Source organism: Antechinus flavipes, chromosome 4, assembly GCF_016432865.1.
Source record: "Antechinus flavipes isolate AdamAnt ecotype Samford, QLD, Australia chromosome 4, AdamAnt_v2, whole genome shotgun sequence".
In the NCBI taxonomy this organism is placed as follows: domain Eukaryota; kingdom Metazoa; phylum Chordata; class Mammalia; order Dasyuromorphia; family Dasyuridae; genus Antechinus; species Antechinus flavipes.
Window position 1 is genome coordinate 426,998,268 of NC_067401.1, and position 20,563 is coordinate 427,018,830.

The 20,563-nt window shown below is 35.8% G+C and overlaps 2 protein-coding genes across 4 annotated transcripts in view; one reads left to right on the forward strand and one right to left on the reverse strand.

Moving 5' to 3' along the window:
• Positions 1-252: 252 nt before the first annotated feature.
• On the reverse strand, positions 253-17,607 carry BLZF1 (basic leucine zipper nuclear factor 1). 2 transcript variants are annotated; one of them, XM_051998996.1, is made up of 7 exons: positions 17,502-17,607; positions 15,108-15,172; positions 10,034-10,476; positions 6,847-7,046; positions 4,789-4,917; positions 2,473-2,692; positions 253-1,590 (listed from the first exon to the last, which is right to left on the reverse strand). In XM_051998996.1, the coding sequence occupies exons 2-7, from the start codon at positions 15,136-15,138 to the stop codon at positions 1,408-1,410; spliced, it is 1,206 nt and encodes a 401-aa protein (XP_051854956.1). In that variant the 5' UTR covers positions 15,139-15,172; positions 17,502-17,607; the 3' UTR covers positions 253-1,407. The 2 variants fall into 2 exon arrangements, with proteins under 2 accessions (XP_051854956.1, XP_051854958.1); XM_051998998.1 differs by having other exon boundaries at positions 15,108-15,175; positions 17,502-17,600.
• Positions 17,608-17,945: 338 nt separating this feature from the next.
• NME7 (NME/NM23 family member 7) overlaps positions 17,946-20,563 on the forward strand; it is a 154,879-nt gene continuing 152,261 nt past the window's right edge. For both annotated transcript variants that reach the window (XM_051998999.1, XM_051999000.1), the window contains exon 1: positions 17,946-18,107. In XM_051998999.1, the coding sequence (XP_051854959.1) occupies positions 18,105-18,107 (3 nt within the window). In that variant the 5' untranslated portion in view covers positions 17,946-18,104. The remainder of the gene's footprint in view (positions 18,108-20,563) is intronic.

Sequence of the window (20,563 nt, forward strand, 5' to 3'; positions counted from 1 at the left end):
AAATAATTTTGCCTGTCAAAAATGACTAGTTTCAAATGTATTATCATTGTCTGAATTATTTCTCTTATCCACCTGGGATTAGCTATACAGTTTAAAGAGCTAAAAGCATATGAGAGCTTTATAATTCCACAGCTAAAAACCTATGAAAAGGAAAAAACCAATTGGGAGGAACCAATTCTAATTCTGAGCTAAACCAAGTTTGACTTGAGAACATCAACATCCATGGTAAATACAACATTAAAAATAAAGTAGTTTTACTGCAGGAAAAGATAAATATATTTATTGCCATTTGAAACAATAAATTAATCCAAACATTGCAACCAGAAACAAGTATTCATTTGACAAAAAACATACACATCATATTTATATCTGACCATTGGAGATTTCTAATAGGCACTTCTGTAACTCATCTGCATGATTTGGTATAATTACAGAGGGAACTAATTTAAATGAGTCCGGTAATCTGGTACAAAATGAGTACAGTTTTTAAGGACTCAAACCACTGATACATAATAAAACAATGATGAAAACAAAGTTTCAACTAATGGGCTGATTTTCTTCTTTGGGTTTATAAAGATATTAATGGTCTGTTATGTTACAGTTTTTAAAAAAAATACATGCTGTATAGAATCTTTCAAATTTAAAAGGTCTCTTAAAGGCCTATTACTCAGATCTGTACAAATCAAGACTAGAATACTTATTAAAAAAAAAAAACAAGTAAAATATATGTTCAATATCATCACTATTGTGCATCACTTTTGCTACGGTTTAGTTTAATCATTTCAATTGTTTTTCTCATCAGCTTTACACACCAATCTGAAAACCCCCTAACATCATATGTACGTTTTGTGCTGAACATATTCTTTTCAATCATTTATTCAGAACCATAAAGCTTATTACACTTTATTTTTTCCCCTTTTCTATTAAGGTAAACATACCTTATTAGCATGTTCTTTTGGGACCCCATAAACTGGTAAAAATCAGTGTAGTCATTTTGGATTTTAATAGAAATGCAAAGAACACTGCACAAATCCAATGGAGGTAAAGAATCTGGTCCTGGAGAAGTTTTTAAACTAAGTTGATACCACCTTTTGGAGAGATTTTAAAATCATAACTACCAAGAGAATTCCAAGACTACAAACTTTAAAGAAAGCATAGTATGAAGTTTTGGAAAGCTTGTATTATTGGTGATTAGTAGTTTTAGAGTTTTGTGCTTTTTATGCCCTGAGTACCTAAATATGAAAAAGATCTAAAGTTCAATACATGGAAATTCTTTGGAGAAATCCAGTATATAAGTAGAAAGAGTACCATTACATGGTGTCCTAATAAGACCCTCGCCCCCAAATAGCTAACTCAAGTAATGATAAGAGATTCTAGGACATTCTAAAGACACTGATTTGAATTCTTTTAAAGGGCAATAAGTTCTCCCTGGCAGTGATTGCAGCAGTTGAAAGTTATATTTTCATATCTAGTATATGGATGGAATCGTCCAATATTTTTTTTTGTAGAAAGCAAAGTGACTGGTGAAGATTCTGAAAATATTTCAGATGAGCTTTCTGTACAGGTAGCTGGATCTAAAATTCGCAGAATCTAAAGGGAAAAAAAAAAAGCTATGATCAGATTCAATATTAGGATAATAAAAATGACACATTAAAAAGGAATTGCTCTAAAAGTTCTTAGCCTCAATTCCATAATATATAACTACTTTGTGTTAAGTGTTAGGTAAGAAAATTACAAAGTTCACAAACAAACAAAACGAACAATGATGCCTAGTTATAGTACCATGCACCTAGAGATAGTACAACAAATAACAAATCATGGTGAAATTAATGCGTTCTCCTTCCCCCTCCCCCCCCCCCCCCCCATCTTAAAACAAACACTCCTATTTCATTGGATGTTGTGTTTGGGAAAATGAGGAGTTTGAACTACAATAATAACAATTTTAAAAATCATGTATGAGTATTATCTGTAAAATCACTTAAAAGTACAACAGACATTTTTTCACCCAACACTCAACAGAAAAAAAAAAATGTTAGGCAAAACTGGAGTGCTTATTCACAGGTAAGCACAAAGACTTCAGAAATCAACATTCTAACTCAGAAAATTCTTTCCTAGAAATGACACATTTAGAAGTATTAGTAAGAAATAGCAAAAATTCTAGGTGACCACACACTTTACATTTAAAGGCCATGTCATAACCAAAGAAGTCACGTCTGTCTGGATTCTCTCCCCGGCTATAACTTTTCTTTCCTCTTTTCTTGGAGATTAGTGATCATTAATTCTCTCCTCCATATTTATAGATGAAGATAAAATAGCCCAGAGAATGTTTGACTACAGTCCTCTCAACACTTAGCGGCACAGCAGCCTAGAACCCAGGTTTCTTGATTTCAAATCTGGTATTTTTCCCTTAACTGGCTCTCATAAGATTCCTTTCTCAAAACTCAAAAGCTGACGATTCTGAAAACGACTTACTGTTTCGGCCATTTTTTCAGCGGGAGTACTACAGAATTCAAATGCAGGGGAAGCCTTTTTTAGATTCTTAGTGCCAACATTTCCAAGCAGGTGGGAATTCAGTGCTGTGGCCAGTCTGTGATTTGCTGAGGCCAGCTCTGCAGTGCTATGGGGTTGTTCACTAGGGTAGTAAGTCTGCTCTCTACCCCACTGCAAGGAAACCAAGAGTTCTTCTAGTAATCTGCCACAGAAATAGATGCATAATGTTAATGGTACAGCAAATTACAAGCCAGGTATACAAAATAAATGGGAAACATTTATTTAATTTACACAGTGTTTCTTCATTACAGAATTTTTAAAAAAATAAGAAAATTCCAGACAAAGCAGATATATTTGATCTGGAAAGTTAGGTAAGTTAGTTAGCAAAAAAAGTCTGCTTAGATGCTGCTCACTGCAATAGGAAATAGGAATAGCCTCTCGTTTATATAGTTTTCAAGCTGTGTGTGTATATAAACACACACACATTTATGCATGTATAGAGTTATGTTATATGTGCATTTCACTTATACAAATCTAATTACGTAACACTTTGGTTAAAACAAAGGCACAAAACAATTCCCACCTCATGTCATTTTGTGCCCATATTTATAGCAGGCCCAGATCGAACCTCTTGTTGTACGAATGCCTTGCTATGCTGAAGATGGCTGGGAACTTCTTCATCCTCTCGGCAGAATGACCACCCATTTTACTTGGCTTGTAGTATTAAGGAGAGGATCCTCCTTTCTTGGCTTTCCTAGGAGCTAGAGTGCCCCTGCTCTGAATGCCCCCTCTGATTTCAGGCCATTCTTCCCTTATGGTGAAACAGGGGAGAGTGATCACCTTTTATTAACACCATACCTTTAGGAGAAACCTTTTCTCCTCTGAAAACACAGCTTGGTTTTGTTTTTCCTTTGAGTAGAAGCCCTGATTGCAACAACTTTCTGAATCAAAAGTTTAAATGGGTATAGTGAAAAAAAATGTCATTTATTTCCACAGCACCCCTTAGGCCCATTTGAGCTTTCTTTTAAAAAAAAAACCATACTTCTCTTTCTAGTCTTGACTGTTTAATGACACACTGTTGTACTTGATGAGAAATCAAAAAGATGTGCAAGAGTAATTTCAATTTAGGATTTTTACTATACAGTTTCTCTAGACCCTAAAACCCTTTCTAAAATCCTTCCAAAAATCCTGTGAAGGATCATCTCCATTTTACACATACATAAACTAAGACTCAGAAAGGTTTAATAACATGGCCATGGCCATATAGTAGGTAACTAAAAGAGGCAGAGTTTGAAGCAAGATCTTCCTGGCTCTACCATGACATGCTGTTTTTCCCATTAAAATAGGTTGCGGCCCTTTGAATATGTGCCTTCCATTAAGACTACCTACTTGACAACTGGAAATCTAACGTGCTATAGATGGTATTTTCATAGTCATGGTATAACCTGGATCAGCATAATAATAATAATAACTTAGAATAAATCTTAGAACTCTAATAACTGGTAGTGTCTCTATACAACATAGCCATCTCCCATTCTCCATCCCACGTTCACAGCCCTAATTTAGGTTCTCATGACTTCTTGCCTTAACTATCACAGCAGCCTGATTGGTCTAACTTTTGTTTCTAGCTGTCAAATTTCAATTCTTAGAGCTTGAGTCTGGCCATGTCCTCTCCTGGCTTAAGCTCCAATGGTTCTCTACTCTACATGACTCTACATGAGTCATGGGTAAATTACAAACTCTTAAAATGTTCAGCACTTAAAGCCCTTCACAATCAGGTTTTGATCTGTCTTTACAGACTGATTACATATTATTCTCTCTGACTGAAAGTATATAAATTAAAATATCAAAACTACTTAAGCTCTGAGACTATTATTATTTTTGAGTGTGTATCTCCAATACCTATTAAACACACAGCTGGAGCTCAATAAATGCTTGTTGAGTTGAAGTAAATTTATATATATATTTACATCAGACTTGTGAGAATGTAAATTGGTAACTGGTAACAAATGGTCTCAAAGTCTGAAATTCCGTATTTCAAAGCATGTAAGGAAGATTTCTTATAATGCCTTCTCACAGAAAACTTTCTAGAGGAGACATGCCATCTAACTCTCAAGGCATATCTTACATTTATCCTCAAAGATTTCCTCCTGCAGGACAGAGAAGGCTTTGGATTTTTTGTAGTACTTTCAGTCCACTGCGGTACAGTATAATAAAAGAACAAATAGAACACTAACTCAAAAGAAGTCTGGGTTTTGGGAGAACAAATACTGAGAACACCACACTAGTATAGCTTACTTATGAGTAGTGATCATTTCTTGCCGGAACTGTTCTCGTTCACTGAGGAGGTCTTGAATAGCACTCTGGGCATCCCGGCTTTGACGCTGTAAAGCTGCTCTAGCATTGGTTAACTCATCAGCCATAACCCTGCAAAAGATTGAATGTCTCACAAATGAAATCTTTTAAAGCCCAAAACACACACACAAACTCCCCCCCCCCAAAAAAAAAAAAAAAACCAAACACTAAGTAATTTACTTTACAACTGATACAAAGAAATTTTTATGTGGAAATATCTTTTAAAATTTTGACGAAAAATTTCAATTTAATCTGCTGCTTGTGAATAGCATACAATTAAAGTTAAGTATGAGACAACAGGAAAAAGGTTACAAGATAAGTACGATTCCCATAGGTATCTGTTATATTTTTCAATTATCAGGTCTCTTAAATCTGTGTGTGTTTTTCCCTACAGCTAACAACCAAATGAATAAAATGACTTCAGACTCAGCTTTTTCACTGAGATCATTGAATACTATAAAATAGAAATTATTTTAAAATTAGTTTTGTGTGGACTCAAAATTTAGATATAATGTTAACAAGGATTTGACAAAAGACAGCAGTTTTCAAATGCTATTTAGGAGGTAAATAAAGAATGCAAAAAACAAGTCTCTATTGTTCTTAGAGCTTTTCAAGGGCTACCAAGTAATCATGAATTTTAATATACTCAACGAAAATTAATGAATGTTTAATATTTTTATGAAATCCACACAACTACAAATCTTTTTTTTTTTTTTAAGTTATTCTGTAGAAGGATAATTAAAAAAGAACTCATTTTAAAGCCTTCGGTGAATGTTCTTTCACAGATTTATGAAACATAAGCTACTGTTTTAAGCATTCCTGCCATACTGGATAGTGCTCAGTTATTTTCATTTTTTTGGGGGGCAGAAAGAGAACAAAATAGATCTGTAATTTCACTGTCTAAGATCCTTTGTACTAATGGAGCTCAGAACTTGCTCTGTCTGCCCAGAGTCATGTGGCCACCTGTCTAAGCTAGGACTTGAACCTGGTATTCCTGATGTTTTAGCCAGTTAAGCAACCACAGTTCTATACTTCTCCTGGAGTTCTGCTTCATTGTTAGCCAGGTTTCTCCAGATAACTCACAACCTTAGTTTATTGTGGAATTCTTTATGATAAGAACATCTGTTTCAGTTCTTAATGTTTTTACATTTCATTTGCAATGTTAAAAAAAAAAAAATCTGACACTTCATTGATGTTCTCAAAAACAGGAGCAGCAGCTTTACTATTAAGTCTGCTAAGAGTATTCCCTCTTGCAATCCAAAGTCTAAGAGGAAGGGATGTGACGTTGTCTACAGATAATTCTTTTGCTCCTAGAACCAAAGTTCTACCAGTCTGGACATTAACCATTCAGTATTTCAGATTCTGGTACAAGTTGACTTCACATTACTTTTCAATTCCTTTACTGACAGTTTAGGCACCTAAAGAGGGAATACTCTAAAGAGTCTAAAAGACCTTCTTTTTGTTCTGTTTCTTATTATTCCATCATCACAGAAGGAGATTCATTTCCCTCATCTGTAAATCTGTCTCATTTTTCCAACGAAGACAATAAAACCTTCACTGCTAATCTCAGAAAATTAAGTGAAAATGATAAATGCAAAATACTCCATAACTGACAAAGTGCTAAATAAATGTATGTTATTACCGTAGAAGAAAGAACATCTTGTAGCAGTTATAATGTGCTCTAATATCCCTAAATCAAAAGTTTTAATATGCTTCTAAATTAAAAGTTTCAGTATTTTCCTCAATAGATACTGCTTTTGTATGTTTACAGGTTTTGTGTGCCACACTGGGTTTTTCCTAATGCCATCACCTATTATTATGTAGAGACCTGGTATGTATTTCATTTGTATGTGTATGAATAAACTGACTTCTATGTGCTTTTCTCTAATTATAATTGACCTCCTCCAGGCCCATTCATTTGTCTTTGTGTTTCCAGTTGTATTCCATGGGGCAGTCACATGGTAGCACTAAATACTCACAAAATTAGGTGAAATAGCATACCTGCTTGCTAGGAATTTGCTTCGCCATACATCACATTGTATAGACATGCGTTCTAACTGTTCAGAGAGTTGAGCTGTGTTCCGACCCAGGGCCTCATTTTCTAAAATAAGCTGATTTTTCTCACGAGCCAAACGTTCAAAGTGATATTGCAGATCATCCCCAACAGAAGCTACTAACAACTTCTTTAATTCACGATTTACCTAGAAAAGAAGAACAATACTAGTCAGCTATGGCTAGTTAGTGAAATAAGAGAATTAACTTTAGTGAAGTAACATGGAATAGGGTACTAAGATGAAAGGTTCAGCTATTTGTGGAAATGTTATGTAACACAGAATTGTGTTCACCAGGAACATCTTAGAATATCTTAATATTTCTGAATTTCAAATCCTTGATGATAAAATTCAAACTCCAGATGGTCACTTGAAGCCTTTCATAATCTGCTTCTAACCTACTTTTCCAAGATCTGTATACATTTCTACTTTTAGGAAGTAGGAAGTAGGGCTTTCAGCCCTAAGTGCAGTCTTCCTGCTCTGGCTGAGTTTTTTCTCACAGATTCTTGGCTCCCATGACTGAAGCGTACCTTCTTCATCTCCCCATACTGTCAAACCTTGGCTCCCAGGCCTCCTGCCTTACTGGGTCTTTCCTGCTGCCATCACCTATTATTATGTAGTGATCAGGTATGTATTTCCTTTGTATTTGTATGAGAAAATTGACTTCTATGCACTTTTCCTTTGATTACAATTGACCTCCTCCAGGGCAGGGCCCAGTTCATTTGTCTTTGTGTTCTCAGTTGTATTCCACAGGGTTAGTCACATGGTAGCACTAAATAAATGTTTGTTGACTGACTGAAGACTACTATAGCTTCCAAATGCTCATGGCACTACTGGCCATTTTGTTCACTGCACTCCAATTTTGCTGATAGCTTCAGATAAGACTCTCCATCTGTTGGATCTTGGAAACCTAACTAGGTTAAACAAAGGTCTGGCAGTAGATCAGGAAACTGGCACGAAACTCTGCATCTTTCAACAATATCTCATGTTTTTAAAATGCTTTAAAGTTTTATGAAATATTTTATATACAGTATCTTATTTGATCTGTACCTGTATTTGATATCTAAGGCAGGTGCTTATTTTCATCCCTATTTTGTGAGTAGCCATCAACTCAATCCCCCAAATAAATGAATTTTCTATTCTTAAATATGTGGGAGAAATGCTTCTAAAAGGCTGAGGTTTGTTTTTCTTAAGTATTCCTTGATTACTTATATTAGATAGAGAAAGCCACTGATATATTTTTGATGCTGCTGGCAAAAATGTCCTTTGACATCTTAGTCAACAAAAATAAGCAAGCAATAATTACTGATGTTGTTAGTACTTTGGATGGTCTGTTTTTCTATCTAGCCAACATTTTATTATGACCACTGTGACCCATCTTATGGTTTGAGATTCTGTTAAGGTATAATTTTCTATGTGCAGAGGAACACTTATGTGATCAGTAAAGCCCATGTTATTATTATGGTTACAGATACAGTAATTGGTATTATTACTGTCTACTGAAATTACAACTGCAGCACTCAATTTTGGTACCTTTCCTAAGCAGAAAACATTTGTCCAGTAAGTAGAGTTTACTATACTCCTTTTTGTTTTTTTGCTTGCATGTTGAATTAGGAATTTTCTTTGAAACACTATTGCTTGTAAATTTGCTGCTGCTGCTAAGTGCAGATTTTTCTTCCTTTCCTTTTTACAAAAGATTTTACATGTAAATACTGTTTTTCTCCTCTTCCCCCATCTGTCAATCAAGGTTGTATTTAGGATGTTTATCAATATCCAAACAGTGAAATGACATCCTGAGATAACCATCATTTTTCAAACTCATTGGCCATATAATATTATCCTTCGGTTAATTGTGGTAATTAGTCCAACACAGATTTCTTCCCCAAAAGAGGTCTATACCTGAGGCCATGAAGGTCAAAGACATATCAGACGTATAGAAATACATCAACAGGTGTCTAATCCTTGGGCCAGTTAGTACTCAGAAAAAAAACTATCTATGCTTAAACACCATCTGACCAATTAGCCCTTGTAACTCTTCAAGAGTACTTAATGAGCAAGAGTTTCATAAAAATAAAGCAGTTTTTGATACATGCACAGGAGCAATTCAGCCTCTCCCCATTGCCCAAGAAACCTTCTCATCCTCACCTGATCTGGGCACTTATATGTGTGAATACAAGGCAGATATAGCACCTGAAGAAACCTGGCAGACTCAGAAGAGGTGCCCTTTGATCTAGAAGCATACAAGGCAATTAAGAGGAGCAGTGCACTTTCTTTACTTGTTAAATCATCTGAGATCCTCCCGGCAGGCTAGGGGCTAGTTTTGCTTTTCCCTTTTAATGGTATGGGAAGGTAATAAAGAACTATATGACTACTCCTTTAATCTGATCATCTCTCGAATCCACAGAATTAACCTGGTAAGTCTACAACACTGAATCACCACTTCAATTTAAAAGAATATTGATAAATTATCTACTTCATGCAAGGTACAATTTAGGCAACACAGTGCAGTAGAGAGTACTAGGCTTAGACACAACAAAACCTGGGTTCAAATCCTGCCTTTGCTACTTATTATGTTACCATGGCCACATTCCTTAACTTCTCCAAGGTTGGATCCACATTCTTACATAAATTATAGAGAGGCTGCACTTGCACTGTGAAATGAGGGCAGTCTTCATATCAGTTAAATCACAAGTTCCTTAAGCAGATGTATGTGTAAAGCCTCTACAAGGTATGAGATCTACAGAGTCCTTGCCCTCAAGGACCTTAAAACTGAATGGGGAAAGACCCATAATGAACTACTATAACATAAAAGAGAATGTTTTAAGTACAAAGAACAGTTCCAAAGTGTTGAGTAACTTGAGAGACATCATTTCTAGCTGAAGGGAACCAAGAAAACCCCAATTCTAGTCCTATTACCAGAAACTTGGAGCAATTGTGAGATGCAGGACAGAATATTTTAGGGTCCTGCATAGTGCCAGGGAACACATGCATGCACATCTGTGCGTGTGTGTTTTGGAGGCAACAGAGGGCACTGTAATAGCATTTCCAAATATGCAGAAAGGAGACACATTTTTGTGCAATGATTAAACTTTGGAGATTCAAGTGTAAAAAATGCTCTTTCTTAAGGCTGCTCTCACCTCTGTCTGCACACGGAGCTGGTTGGAAAGCCCTTCTTTGTCCTGCAGCAATCTCTTTTCAGAACTTCTGAGTTTTTCCACTTGGTTTTTTAGCTCTGCCACCTCTTTTCTGGGATCTATGACTCCATCTGATTGACTTAAAAGTTCTCCTTTATGATGTCCCAAAGATTTAACTAGTTTGGCATTTTTGGCAGGGATATCATGAGTTATAGCAGCTTTGGGAACTAGTATTCGAACAGCTTCAACTTCTACTGCTTTGTCAGTGATAATCTTGCCCAGCTGAAGCACTCCTGGGCTCAGTGATGAAACAGGTTTCTTCCGCGGACTTCGCAGGCCATGACAGCTCTGTGGATGGACTCCAGAGGTAACTTCCACTGACTTAGATGGCTGCTCAGTTTCCATTCCATCTCCAGCTCCACGGATTGGTACTGAAGCAGGACTTACTATAATATGGAAAACAATGAACAAACATTTACTAATAAAATCATTCTGTTCTGCTTTATAATTTAGAATGACTAACAAAAAATAATCCATAGTTAGCATTTATGTAATGTTTTCAAAGGGCTTTAAGAATATTATTTTATTCTTAAACAACCTTGGGAGATAAAAGCTATTGTTATCCCAAGAGAATTGCTTGGGATCACCCATATACAGAGTGTCGATCTGAAGCTCCCTGATTGCCAGTTAAGGGCTCTATCTACTGCTCCACCCAAGACCATATTTTGTCTAAGGCTTGTCCTCTCATTTCATTAGACTGTCCACAAGTGAATAGTTTTCTTTAAATATACCAGTAAATATTATACCAATCACAGAAATACATGAAAAGTATTAGCCTGTCTATCCTAAAATAGGATTGGATTCTTTTTGCTAACTCTTGGCAGGTTTGTCTGTTTGTTTGTGTTTTGGAAGAAGAGGAGAAGATTCCTTTGTTCTTTTTTATTCTGGTGTATATGAAAAAGTTCAGTGTAAGAGTAAAGTCTCTATGCCCAAATAATGACCTGCCGCAGTTGTACAACTATGCTTAACTATCACCAGATAAATATCCTTTCGATACTACTCTTACCGTAACAGTACTCTATTCAAAACCTTTAAATTGTTTCTCTCATGTCTATCTCTAACAGTCATATTCTATTCTTCCTGAAAGGCTTACCTATTTTTTCTTCCTCATTAATTCCTACTCACACTTCATGATTGAGTCCCATCTTCTTTATGTTAATGCTGATGCTGCTGGCTATATTGTTTTAATCTGACTTGCAATCTTACGTTTTATCCCCTTATAATTGTTTCATATCTCTTCATGAATCTAAGCTTTTAAGGGCAATAGGACTGTGTCTTATACTTCTTTTACATATGATGTATAATGCCTAAAAGTCATGAATTCATATCGAGTCTTTGTCAATTATTAGTTGACTGAAACCAGTTTTTCCTGATATATTGAAATTAGTACTGAAAATAAAAACCATTTATAGTTCAGATTTTTCCTTCCAACTTATCAAAGTGAATAAACCAGGAAAAACTCAGCATTGTCATTCTCCTGAGGGGAAAAAAAATAGCAATGATTCACTGAATGAAGGATCACTGCTTATTTTAGAGCTTAGCCATATGGAACGAAATAAACTAAAAAAATGCCTGGGCATTCTGAGCAGATAATTGAACCTTCCTTTAAAATCTTGTATTGAGCAGATAATTGAGCCTTCCTTTAAAACTTGTATTAACATATTCAGTAATATCTTTCTTATCTAAAGGTCAGATTCCTGAGAATGTCAATCATTCTAACTACTGCCAAAAAAACTTCCCCCAAACTACAACAACAATAATAAAAAATACCAAAGAACAACAGAAGCAAAAACAAGAATCTGAAATAGCAGTTACAAAGACCAGGTTTTAAAAATAATAAAGGGGTTTCTTTTTAAAAAAATGTCCTTACATCATTATTCACAAAATATATTTTATTTTAAGCACATCTCTTAACAACTTTAGTTGTCTTATTTCCTGGGCCACTATAAATTAGAAGAAAAAAAATTGGAAAGAGGAAAAACTGCTGTAAATAGGCAAAATACTGGCCAGAAAGGGACAGAAAAACTAAAATATCACAATATAATATGATGTAATCATGTAAAACATGTAATGTATGTATGTAATATATATAATGTAAATGTATGTAAATGATGTAATGTATGTATATAATATGTAAATGATGTAATTAATGACCTTCATCATCACCATCACAACCAACAAGTAATTTTAAGTACGGTATAAACACTATGGAGGCAAAGACATTCAAGAAACAGTCCTTAAATTCAAGGTTTTTAAATTTAATTGGGAATAAAGAAGATATATATGAACAATAACACAAGATGGAACTCATAAGTGGTCTTGCAAATTCTAAGTTCTAGTTTGTACTGACTACTCAATATGTCTCTGGTGACATGTCTCTAAATGAATCTATTTAGGTGAGTCATCCCAAACTAAATAACTCTTAATTGAACTTGAAGCAAAAAAAAAAAAAAAAAACTTTTCAAAACATAAGGCAGGATTGCTGTCAAGCACCAACAAATGCCCAAGAAGTCCCAAATATGCAAGCTATTATAATGTTTCACTGTTACTCCCATGTCATTTAGAAAATTCAAACTGATGATGTTGTAGCAAAGTCCTTTCTAATCTCCACCCAAAGCCCTTGAATGATTTTTTGAAATGGGAATTCACAATAATATAAGGCACTATTTAATCTTTAAAGATTCTTAACATCTTTCCAAATTGTGGGGAAAAAAATTCCAATGATGCTCTGATTCATATATCTCAAGTCCTAAAAATGGAATTTTAAAATAGGCTAAAGAGAAGTTTGGGGCACTAGTTTAGAAAGGATATTGGTAAGCTGGGAAAGGTGAAAGAGAATGAAGAGTTCAGGAAGAGCCTAAAGTAGCATATGTGGAGACTGGAAGGATGGTGATGTGTTCAAATAAATAGGGAAGTTTGGAAATAATACATTTAGAGGGAGGGGGAAGATAAGTGCTGTTTTGAAAGTTGTTGAGTCTGAGAAGCCTTTGGGAGATCTGGGTCTAGAGATGTTTTGGAAGCAGATGGTGATGTCATACTGATTTCAGTTCAGAAGAAAGCTTAAGGAAGGACTGATAGATTTGGGGATCATCTGCATTTGATTGGGTTGTTAAAAGAGTATAAAGAGAGTTGATAGAGCCTTGGAAGATGTCTATAATTAGTGAGTGAATAATGTAGTTGTTTGATCATATCTGACTCTTCATGACCCATGGACGAGAATAGGCTAGGCTTTTAGGTTCTCTGTTATGTCATGAAGTTTACCCAAGTTCATATCTGTTACTTCCATGACATTCATCTCATCCTTTTCCTTTTGCCTTCAATCATTTACCAATATCAGAGTCTTTTCCAATGTGTCCCATCTTCTCATTATGTAACTAAAGTATTTATACGTCAGCCTTATTATTTGACTTTCCATTGAATAGCCTAAATTAATTTCTTTAAATATTGACTGATTTGATCTCCTTTCTGCCCAGGGGACTCAAAAGTCTTTTCTAAATCCATGTTTGAAAGAGTTGATTCTGTGGTATTCAGCTTTCCTTATAGTCCAACTCTCACAGCCATACAATGTTACCAGAAAAACCAGTTTTGGCTATACAATGTGTTAGCAAGGTGATATCTTTACTTTATGGTATGCTGTCCAGATTTGCTATCACTTTCCTTCCAAGAAGCAAGCATGTTTTAATTTCATGGCTGCAGTCACAATCTGTAGTGATTTTTGAGTGCAAGAATTAAAAAGCTGACAATGGTTTCTTCTCCATTTGCCAGGAAGTAATGGAACTGGTTGCCAAGCCCTTAAGTATTTTTAATATTAAGCTTCTTTACATCTTTTTTCATCTGCATTAAGAGGCTTCTTAAATAATTCACTTTCTGCAATCATAGTGGTATCACATTTGCATATCTGGGGTTGCTGATATTTCTCTTGACAACCTCAATTCCAATTTTTGAGTCACCCAGACTGGCATTTCACATAATGTATTCTGAATATAAGTTAAATAAGATAACAAATACAGCCTTGTTGTACTCTTTTTTCAATCTTAAACAAACCAGTTGTTCCATGTTTGTTTTTTCTTGTCTTACTACTACTCAGGAGATTAGTAAGATGATCTATCTGATGCTTCCATCTCTTTGAGGACTTGACACATTTTGTTGGGATCCATGTCAGTGCAGTCAATGAAGCACATATAGATGCTTTTCTGGAACTTCTTTGCTTTTTCCATAATTCTAATCAAGCAAAGGAAACTGAAGGAAGAGTCAGATAATAGGAGATGTAGACAGCAATATTAAGGGAAAAGAGAGTATGCCAAGATGACTGAGTGGCTCAAAAGTTCACAATTGAAGACTGAAAAAAAGCCAATGGCAATAAAAATTTTTCTTGGAATTTTTGAGAGAGCAGGTCTTGTAGAGAATTTAGAAATAGGATTGCAAGAGAATGAGATGAGCAGGAGGTAAAGGAGGAAAGGACAGGAGTGGTGATACCTCCTACAAATTTGGTTGTGAAACTGCTGGAGCAATATAAGACAGATTAACTTTCCCTTCTTGTCTTTGAAACACCTTTTATTTCTACTTTAAAAAACTGATAACAACTCTACCTCATACTTGAGGTCTTGCCTAGTTTATAAAAAGTATAAATGTACTAAGGCATGATGATCTCTTCTAAACTGAGATCTGTTTTATCTAATGTCCCTAAATTTTGAATATATTTGACTTTATTGTGTTTCTGTGTATAACTATCTTTAGAATGCATTTTCTAAAAGGGAGAACACATATCTGAAAAATGTGCTTTTATAGTACCTAAAAAAAGCCACACCCGAGAACAAATTCTACATAATTAGGGTAACGTTTAATACTTTGTTTCCAATTATTCAAATTACAATTGTATTACATTATTATATTGCTATAAGAAACTTGATTCTTTACAGATCTCTTCACACATAAAATGGAGCTAGGTCTCAATTTTCTCCATATTGTTCTTAAATTCTCTCTCTCTCTCATTTTTTTTTTATGATGTATTACTTACCTTTGACTTCAGGACTTTCAAGGGAAGTCATTTTTCCTTATTTAGAGCACTTTACCCGATGACTGCTGCTGAAATATAGAAATGTGTAAGTATAAAAGAATGAACAAAATGTAAATTAATTTGGCAACTGTATCCTTACCTGAAATATTCTAAACTGTTAACTGTTTCCCCAATGAGATTATATGTACCCCAGCTACCTCTGAAATTTATTACTTTACTAGATATTTTGTAGTGCTGATCAGACATCTGGGCTATTCTTTTCAATTTTGTTCGGCACATTTAAGCAAAATATTTACACAGTGATGCTGCAGGAAGCATAGTGCAATGGATGGAGAAACAGACTTAAACTAGGAAGACCTGGGTCCAAATCTCACTTCTGACATGTACTCACTTTATGATTCTGTGCAAACCCTTTAACCTCTCAGTGTTCTAGCCAAATCCTTAACGATGAGTTACAACAGGGGTGGGCATGTTGGGCTCATGGTGATAAAAGGCCTGTTAAATCATGTGCCAAGGCAACCATAGGTGATGAGCTGAAAGACAGGCACAACAACTTCTCAAGGTTTGAGTTCTTTAAATTTATAATTTTGTATAGCCTGCAAATAATATTATAAATATTCAAATGACTCTTGGAAGAAAAAAAGTTCTCCACTGCTGAGTTACAGAGATGGCATAGACTTGAGTTAGTAGAAGAAATTTCCTCTTTGCTGAGTTTCCTTTACCAATAAATAAAATAACAGTTCCAGTTCTATACTTATTAGGAGAACTACTATGTTAATAATAAATGCTTGGGAAAATTAAGGATGGTTAGACTCATAATAAGACCTGGAAAAATATAATATTTATCCTTTAATATATGAAGTATTGTCATTAAGAAGGATAAAATTTATTCTGCTTAGTACTAAAAAGCAGAACAAGGCCAATCAGTCAATAACATGGCACAGCAGATTTTTGTTCAAAAAGAAATAAGAACCTCGTAACAATTAAGGCTGTCTGAAAACAGAATATGTTTCCTCCATAGGCTATGGAGTGTTTATCTTAGGAAGATTTCAAGCAGAGGCTTGAGTACAACTTGTCAGGGATGCTATAAAAGAGATTCACGCTTCAGAAAAAGGGTTAGGCTAGGGAACCACTGTCTTTGAGCTGGAAGGGACCTTAGAAAGTTCAAAGTAATTCTATAAGGCTGAATGAAGATCAAAGAATTTAAATTATTCACTCAAGTTGAATTACAGATCAAGGAACAAAGTCAAGGAACTAAGACAAAACCCGGGCATTTGACTCAATCCAATATTTGTACAACTCTAAGAGTTCTCAAACTCTTCCTAATATAAGAATTCCATTTCACATGATAGGAACTATACTATAAGTATTTGCTGAGGAAATACCAAAAAAGCACTAGAAATTCAATATTACTTTCAAGCATTTATATTTTCAAAATTATAAGCACACTGACATATATTTGGAATATAAACTATATGTGTGTGTGTGTGTGTGTGTGTGTGTATGTATGTATGTGTATGTATATATATATATATATATATATATGTATGTATGAGGAAATATCTCCTTTACAGAAGGAAAGGTTATTTCTGAATTATCTATACATGAGATCCATTGCGGCTTTACAGGTTAGGAATAAATAATAGTACAATAATATGGAGTTTTAACATTTTCAGCTCTGAAATTCTATTATCCAGCATGGAAAAAAGTCTGATGCAATGCTACCACATTCATATCAATGTAATGACTTCTAACAATGGCATCAATGTTGACACCAATGTGTTGACACAGCACCATTTCACAACCTATACTAGAATAGGGTTTCAACTGTGTCCTCTGTGGAGAATTAAATTTTTTTTTTAAAGTATCATTACTATTAATGATAACTGAATACTTAATTGTGGCTATCTCTGATAGGATACACTGTAGAAGAAAACAAGTGACAAGTGTAATGAATAGTTTGGAACGGACGTACCACTGTCACCTAACTTTGGGGTACGAGGGACTTGATAAAAATGTTCTCTTGTAACTGAGAGCTCTCCATCAATCACAATCTGCCCTCAGTTCTAATCTATGGGGTAAAGTGTCCAAGATTCTCACCTCTCCCCCCACCCCCCTTCCCCGCCCCAGCGGAAAGGTATTACGTCGCCCTCTTGGAAAACTCTTTACAGAGCTATGCACAACAAAAGCTGCCCACGATGACCCCAGAGAAATGAAAATCCCAATGGTCTTTCTTCTGGTCCCGGAAATTTGGGGAAACAGGATTTCCCGGGCTCAGTCCTGTCTACACTGCCCATTCAAACTTAATTAGTGACCCGTGTCACTCTTCCCGCTGCCCATATAACTCTTCCATTCCTTGTTTTTCAAGCCGTTATCGGGGGCTGTTGACCTTACCGTAGATTTCGCGGAATACTTTTCTTCCTTTTTCCCAGGTCTGGGATGCACAGCCGCCCGCAGCCATACAGACAAACCTAGCTTCTCTTTCTCCTCTGACTCCTTCCGGTTTCTGAGAGATTCACTTCCGGGTTATGCCCATCCACCAACGGAAATATTGTTCTTGGATGTTGTTTTAAGTCTATATTTAAATCGAATGACAAGGGCATGGGGCATCAGTCACGGAAACTAGAAGAAAATAACTGTCAAAAATAATAGTTACTGGGATGTTTGTTTCTCCGACGCTTTAACTATCTTTCACTTCCGGTTCACTCAGGTATCAAACCGATGTGAAGTTGTTTGCGATTGGAGGACGGTGTCGCGTCGCCTAGAGCGACAGCGTGGAAGGGGAGGGCAAATCAGGGAAAGAGGCGGGGCTTCGACCGGACTGACCGATTGGAAGCCTTGTGAAAGGGCGGGGTGAAGGCAGGAGATGAAAGAACAACTAGTAGAGCTTCTTGGGCGTAGTTTGGTTGCCAGAGTAACCAGGAAACTTGAAATACGTTGAGAGCTTCCTGCGCGGTAACTGACTAGTAGATTCGTGGTATTGGAGGCCTTGACGCCATGGTGAGTGCTGAGAGAGCCAGCCCCAACTCCCATTAAACCTCGGAATGTTGCCCCTCCCCACATCCAGGTTCCCCAAGTGCTTAGGAATGGGTGGGAGGGAGCCGCCCTGGTTCCACACGTCTTAGTCAATTTCCTCTATCCACTATCCCTCTTTCTCGTTGACGCATCCAGGCTCTCTTGGAGGGGAAAGGGGGAGGGAGTAGAGGGGAAGATGACATCATGGGGAATCTCCTGGGGAACAGGATTGGCCTGGGCTTGAGCTCTGCTGCTGGCCTTCTTGCCTCCGCATTTTCTGGCATTTTCTGCCTTTGTTGTCATTTGCCTCCAGCCCGCCTCAGCAGCAGGGATGCTATGCCTCTTGACAGCATCCCTCGTCTAAGCCCGAGATTCTGGAATAGTTTGGCTGTCGGCTGTGTTTATAAATACTAGCATTGATATAGTGCTCATTTGTCAAGCTCTTGCAAACCTTAAAGCACTGTATAGATATCACTTATGATTAATTTTTAAAATTTCCAAAGCACTTTGCAAATATCTCATTTTATACTCATAAAATCCCTGGGATTTACACACGAAGAAACCAAGACAGAGGTTTAATGACTTGCTAAGGTCATGGGGCCAAAAATACCGAAGGCTGTATTTGAACTCAGATCTTCCTAACTACAACACTATCCACTGTATCACTTGGCTGCATGCAGCTCTTTTCAGCTGAATAGTATCATGGGAGTTTTGACTATTTCAGTCTGAGAGTAACTATGTAATGAAATGAGAAACAGTATTTGTATCTGTGCAATGATGTATGTCAATGTGTGTAAATGATCTAATTGAAGGTCACTGCTTATCTTAATCAAAAGATGCTGGAAATTATAATCGTATGGTTCATTGTTGTTGTTGTTTTTTTTTTTTTTCTCAATAGTATTTTATTTTTCCAAATATACGTACTTTTTTTTTTTTTTCCTGAAGCAGTTGGGGTTAAATGACTTGCCCAGGGTCACACAGCTAGCCAATATATGTAAAGATAGTTTTCAACAGTCATTTTTGTAGACTTTGTGTTCCAAATTTGTCTCCCTCCCTCTTATCTCCTTTTCCCCCAAGACAGTAAGCAAAATTTGATATAGGTTAAACATGTGCAATCCTTTTAAACATATTTTTATATTTGTCATGTTGCACAAGAAAAATTAGACAAAAAGGGGAAAACCCATAAGAAAGAAAAATCAAACAAAAGGTAAAAACTAGACTTCTTTCACATTCAGTATCCATAGTTCTCTTTCTGGATATGGATGGAATTTTCACATGGTTCGTTCTTGCATGTATTTTTAGTTATCTGTTTTTCAGTATTTTAAATTCTGTACTTTATAGATTAATGTAGTGATTAACAACTGGATTCATGTCCTATCTCTTAATAGCTAGACATTTATTGATTATTCTAAGGTTTGCAAAATGCTTTACATATCTCTCATTTTATCCTCGTAGTCTCCAGAGGGGAGGTACAATTTACAACCCCCATTTTACTGATGAAGAAACTGAGTTCAGGAGAGCTAACTAGCTATAAAATTGTGGCCTTTAATACATAACCGTATGATATAGGAATAAGTCCACAGATATTCAGAAAGGAAACAAGACCATATGATAGCTTGCTCATGGTCACCCAGCTGATGGGTATTTAAGTCTAGATTTGAACTCAGATCTATCCTGGCTCCTGCACCAGCATTCTGTCTGCTGTTTCAGCTGGCTCTTCACTTGGAAAGATAGCAGCTCATTCAAGCTTGGCGGTCAAGCCTTTTTCAAAGGTAGTAAGACTTTTAACAAAAGAGAAAACTTAAGGAATATGCTTTATTATAAAGATAGTTGTCTGATGTGTACATAGTGGTGAAAGCTAGAATTTTGTATCTTTTTCAGTGTATTTACTTTTGATAATAATAACATCCATTTGTTGTTTAAAAGTTCATATAATCAGTTTGAATTCTTTTGAATGATAATGAATTTCATTTAGCAAGCTTTGAAATGTTCTAGACTTGATTCAATTCATCAGTGTCCTTTGAAAACAAGATAATTTGTAAGATTGTTGAAGATGGCACAGTTGAAGGAATGGTGAGTCAGCAAGAACCGAATTCAAATGCAACCTTAGATTTGTGACAGGGGACAAGTCATTTAATCTCAAATTGCTTCTTATTTCCTCAACCATAAAGTGGGGACAAAAATATCACCTACCTGCCAGGGTTATGGTTAAGATCAAATGAAATAATATTTGTAAAGTGCTTAACATAGTATCTGGCACAAAATAGGTGTTTAATAAATGTTTTTTCTTTCCTTCCTGTACTGTTCTGATGAAATCCTTTTCCATTGGTTCTCTGCTCTGGACATTTATCAACACAGCATCAAACATCTACTTTATGTCTCCCCTGATATAATCAGCTCAATTAAACGTCAGCCATATACAAGGGTTAATGTTTGGTCCT